Source organism: Merops nubicus, unplaced genomic scaffold, assembly GCF_000691845.1.
Source record: "Merops nubicus isolate BGI_N331 unplaced genomic scaffold, ASM69184v1 Scaffold12734, whole genome shotgun sequence".
Taxonomy (NCBI): Eukaryota; Metazoa; Chordata; class Aves; order Coraciiformes; family Meropidae; genus Merops; species Merops nubicus.
In genome coordinates this window covers 1-5,174 of record NW_008606261.1, presented here as the reverse complement: position 1 = coordinate 5,174, position 5,174 = coordinate 1, and the positions used below count along the sequence as shown (strand labels likewise).

Below are 5,174 nucleotides of genomic sequence, written 5' to 3'. Positions count from 1 at the left end.
CCTGCCTGAGGTACAGGGGTTTTTTTAAGACCTTCTCATGCTTTGTCCAATATGAGAAGAGGGTAATGGGAGGGGGCGTTTGGGTGAAGTCCTGTCTGAGTGCTGTGACTGCATTGGAAACGTGTTCCCATTGTCTCCAGGGTCCTTTGGCAAGCAGTCAGAGAGTCTCCCTGGAACATCCCTGCCCTCCTCTCCGTTCTAAGCCCTGTGCTCTGTGGCACCAACCAGGGCTGGGGGTTTGGAGCTCGCCCGTGCACGAGGGACCTTGGGCAGCGTCCGTGTGTGGAAACACTGAGTGTTGCCTCAGCTGCCTAGTCCAGAGGTAAGAGAGATGAGGAGAAGGGGCCTGGTTTGGATTCAGCTGGTGGCTTCCCTGGCGCTCGGTTGCTATCACACGTGGGATTTTCACCTTCCCTTGGTGTCAGGCATGAATGTTATCAAGGCCATAACGTCCTTTTTGACTGCAGGCTGCCAGGAACACAAAGAAACCTGATTTCAGACACTCCTGTGTATTTGGGAGCAACGAGCTGTTAGGAAAAAGCCATCCCTTAGCAACTGCTTTTGTGTCCCGTTGCTTTCATTTATACCCCAGTGAAAGAGCCAGAGAAGGAGTTATAAGTATAACTTAACTATTTTAATAAATCTTACACAGTGCATGGTTCTATCAGTGTATCCTTCGTTCAGTCACATTCATGGACAGTGCATTGGAGCGTGGTCTGCAGGCAGCACAATGGAGCAGAGGCACAGCTCAGTCGTGTAGAACATCTTCAAAGTGACTTCTGCATAAGGGCTGCTGATGGATTTACTTCACAAAATGCTCCCCTGGCTCCCCAATTTACAGAAAGAACTGCTGTGTGCACTGCTGTTATAACCCCGAGTCACTGTAACTCTCTGAGACTTGTTTTCCTCTTTAGCCCACAGGAAGGGTGGGTGCTGTGTTTTCTAGCTCACCACCTGGTTTTATTTTCATTTTAGGAATGGTTTAGCCTCCTGTGCTTCGCCAGTGTTCACACCTGCTTCCCAGCTCCCCCCAGTTCCAGAGCCAGGGCTTCTCAGGAGGGTTGTCCTCATCATCCCACCCTGACAAGGTGAGTGCCCTTCCCAAATTCCAGCTGCTGTGGCGAGCCAGCAGGGCTGTGACTAAAACCACGACGCCCCCCTCTAAGTCCCCTGCCTGCTCCCTAATTCTGCTGGTGCTGGTGATGTCCTGTTTCAAGATTAAGAGAATACATCACCCATTAGAAACATTTTTGGGAGAACAAAGCCAAAATGGAGGGGTGGGTCAGTATTCTCAGATTTAGAGGGGTGTTCTCCAGCTGCTGCTTTGCAGCTTTTCCTCTTCAACGTGCAAGGCCAGACCCAAATTGTGCAGAGCTGGGCATGTGCTTACCCCTTAGAGGAGGTGGGAGCCTTCCCAGCACCTGAAGTGTGTGTGACAAGTCACGAGAGACGTTTCCACATCACGTTATTGAGGACAGTAGGAAGTGAAAAACAGCCTTGACTATGTTAGATGATGATTTTTTTTTTCTCGTGGCCATTTATTTTGTATTAAACCAGCCTTTCCAAGTGTGCTTTTGTTTCTTGGGTACTTAGGAAGCGTTTCAGGTGACTCTTTGCAATGAAAACTTGTCACTGGGACGAGTGGTGAGCAGCAAGGGGAGGGCTTTGGGTGTGACTGGGTTGGGAGCAAAGGGCTGAGACTGATCCCCTCCGTGTTTGAGGCCAGCAGAAGGACAGAGAATTGTCACGGGGCCTTTGCTAGTGGGCTGCAGGGGACATCTGCCACAGGGGAGGAAAGGAAAGTGGGGGGAAAGCCTTGTTTCTGTGGGGCAGACTCTAGGGGTGCAGGCTGGCTCGTTGTGTGCTGTGTGCCCGAGCCAGCGTGGGGCTGGGGGCAGGAGCAGCCCTGGGAGAAAAGCTTTGCAGGGTGGCTTTGCTTGAGCCCAGCCACTGTCAGACGTGTGAATTCTGCATGCACATAAAATTTCAGTATAAAATATAGAGTTATAAAAACAAAAAAAAGGAAAAAAAATACTTCATGCAATATTAAAACACCTTTCCCAATGGGACGTGGTCTTGTCTGCCCTTATCAAGAGTGGTCGAGGGGCTGTCACTCTGATGGCAATGACACCACCCTTGTCTCTCCTCTGGACTGGGGTCAACGCTCTCCTTCCCTTTTTTTTTCTGCACTACTAGGACTAATTGCTGAAATAAAGCAGGGAGGTTTTAATTAGCAGCATCAATCCTTTCCTGGCGACGCTTCATGATTTCCTGGAGCTCTGACTCTCCTCTGCTTTTCTAGAATGGAAACCAAAGAGGAAGTTTGAATCTTTAGTTCAAGCTGTAGTTAAATGACACTAATTAATGCTGCTTTCAAAGGGCTGAGTGGTTCTGGGAAGAGGGCAGGTTTGTTGGTGGAGCTGTGGTGATCCACCTTACAGAGCTGGGGCCTTTTTCCTTGAAAGACTTCTCAGCATCTTTTAGGTGGTGTGGGTTTTTTTTTTTTGTGGGCATTTTGGTTTTGTGAGGTTTTAAATATTATATTTCTTAAAATGTCTGTTTAATGGTCTCTCTGACACTGCTGGTACAGGCACCCACTCAGGGGGGAGCTGTCCAGAAAGCTACTTACCTCCAGTTGGTTCTTCTCCACTGTGATTTTACTGTATACTCTGTTGCCCTCATCACCACACACTTTCTTCAGCTCCTCTCTGTTGAGGGAGAAGAGCTGAGCTCCAGTCAGGATGCCAAGGTGTTCCACTGTCCTGGGGAGACACAAAGGGAGGAGGTGACAACCGTGCTGCACGTGGCCAAGGCAAGGAGTTGACCATCTGCTAGTCCTGGACAAGGGTCTGGGCCCTCCTCAGAGGTACTTCACAGCAGCTTCTCCAGAGACAGGCAGTCACCTGGAATTTACAGCTCAGGCCACAGGTTTAGGTGGTTAATTAGTTATTTTCCTCTAAGATCAGTGCTCTGAACTGGTGAACTGGGGCCAGACAAGCAGCAGCATGACGTGGGGCAGCACTTGGCTGTGAGTTATGTGAATAAATGAGATTGTTCCTCTGTCTGTAGCTGCTCACTGGGCCTTTTGCTGCAGGGTAAGACCAGGTTTATTTGATAGTGTAGGAGAAAGAAAGGGTGTGAGGTTGGGCTCTGAATGCCCTGGTTATACAGCCTGGACCTCATGAAATGGAGTTTGCAACACAGGCTCTGGAAATAAATACAAGTGATCCAGCTGTGATGTTGCAAACTGCCTTCCCCACTCCTTTTTAAAGCAAGGAGCAGCTTTCCCCACATAAAGCAGGGCTTACTCTTTGCTGAATGACTTTGCCTCCAGCCAGGCTTTGACTTCTTCAGTGTTGGATTCAAAGGTGAGGGGCACAAAAACTTCCTGAGGCTTTTCCACTTTGAAATTCCTCTGGAGAGGCTGAATTTTATTGTTTGTGATCTTCTTTAGCAGCTCATCGTTCAGCTCGTCCATTTGATGAATAAGTTCTGGGGAAACAAAGCACAAGGCAGAGAGTAGGGAATGAAATCAAGTCTTCAGTCACAAATCCTACTAAACCAAAGTGTTTGCAGGGGAAATGTAAGGAAGATCAGAATGTGGCTCAGGGTTTTTATTAACTCTGTAAATACACCAAAGGAAAGCTCTTACTTTTGTATTTCAGTTCTAAAATAGGTTGAGCAATGACATTTTGCCTTCAAACTTCCATCAGGAACAAAGGTGTAAAGGGAGAACACCACAGTTCAGAGGCTGGAGCAGCCTGGGGGAATCTCCCCTTTCCTCCCCAGCATCCCTCAAACTTCCTTCAGCTTTGGAAACCTCTTTGGTTTGGAGGGAGACTCTCCACCTCTCAACCTCTTTGGGAGAAACCTTGACTTCTGCAGTTCTCCAGAGCAACAGAGAGGGGGAATCACAGAGTGGCAGCCAAATGCTCATCACCCACCCAGCAACCACTGCATCTAAACACTGCTGGAGGGTCCTGGCCATGTGCCTGTCACCCTGGGGACAGGCCTGAGGCTTTGGCCTCATTGCTTCAGGAACTTTGGTGAGGAACACACTCACTTGGGGTGCCAGGGGAGGCCCCACATTGTCACCTGTTTTATATACACATTTCTCCTGTTGCTAACCCACCCTGGAGGATGTAAACCCCACAACACCAAGGAGCAGAAGTTTGCTCAGGGGTTTAGAACCTGTTCTAGGGGTGTCTTTGCTCCTGCCACTGCTGCCAAGTGGTTCCTCTTCCCTGCTGGCTGCTGCTGCTGCTGCTGTTGTGTTTTGCCTTTAGCTTGTCATCTTCCTGTTTTGGGGTTACTCAGTTCCCTTTGGGCTATTGAAATAAGGAAATTGCCCTGCAAAGTTGGCAGCAGGGAGGGGGAAAGCCCCAGACCACGTGAGAGAGTGGAGGGCAGGGCAGCTGACTGGTTCTGGGGACGAGGTTCAGGTTTTTCTGTGCCCCAGCATTGCCATTTATTTTCTTGCTGTCTCCTGATGTGGAAGGCCAGTTCTGTGAGTAGCTACGATTAGAGTCTAGTTTTTGAGCTGCAGCCCAGCTCCCTCTACTTGTCAGCCCTCTCTGCCACTTGTAATAACTGCTCCTCTGAGCCTTGGAGCTCCAGCTCTGCTGGGCAGCCAGACAGAAGTGGCAGGAGGCACGAGCTGGGGTGGGTGAGGTGGCCACCCCTTGGTCCTGCCTGTGCCAGGCTGCCCAGGAGCCTGTGACCCGTGTCAGGGAGCTCCTTGGGGCTGCCCTGCTGGCTGTTGCACTGCCTGGCACCTGCCCTGTGCACCTCCAAGTGGTGTCACCCCAAGGTGCAGCCACCGTGCAGAGCCTCACACGGGGACCGCGCTCGGCGTGCGCCCACGGGGCCCAAAGCCAGCGTGCTGGGGGGAGGGAGGAGGGGAAGCAGAGCCCTGGGGGGCAGCCCCGGGCTGCAGGGCCGTGGTGCTGGCAGGGGCAGCCAGGGCCTGGCACACGTCACCTACGTTCCTTGGCGTCCTGCGGCGAGCTGCGTGCCAGCATCTCACTGCCCCACTTGTCCCCCGCGTAGCTGGCGGGCAGCCGGGCACCCGGGCTGGAGGGACCGTGCCCACGGGGGGTCAGCTCTGCCTTGGACCACTGGCTGCACTGGGGGGACAGAGGGGAGAGGGAGAGGGGAGGGGAGGAGAGGAGAGG

General features: G+C 51.6%; 1 protein-coding gene across 1 annotated transcript; it reads right to left on the bottom strand.

The window, feature by feature from the left end:
• Window positions 1-2,179: 2,179 nt before the first annotated feature.
• On the bottom strand, window positions 2,180-5,126 carry LOC103772260 (epidermal growth factor receptor kinase substrate 8-like protein 2; the record flags this gene model as incomplete). The annotated part of the gene is made up of 4 exons (XM_008939586.1): window positions 2,180-2,298; window positions 2,630-2,762; window positions 3,309-3,492; window positions 4,985-5,126. Coding segments are annotated over 4 exons (531 nt in total), but the record flags the coding sequence as incomplete, so codon positions are not given.
• Between the last annotated feature and the right edge of the window lie 48 nt (window positions 5,127-5,174).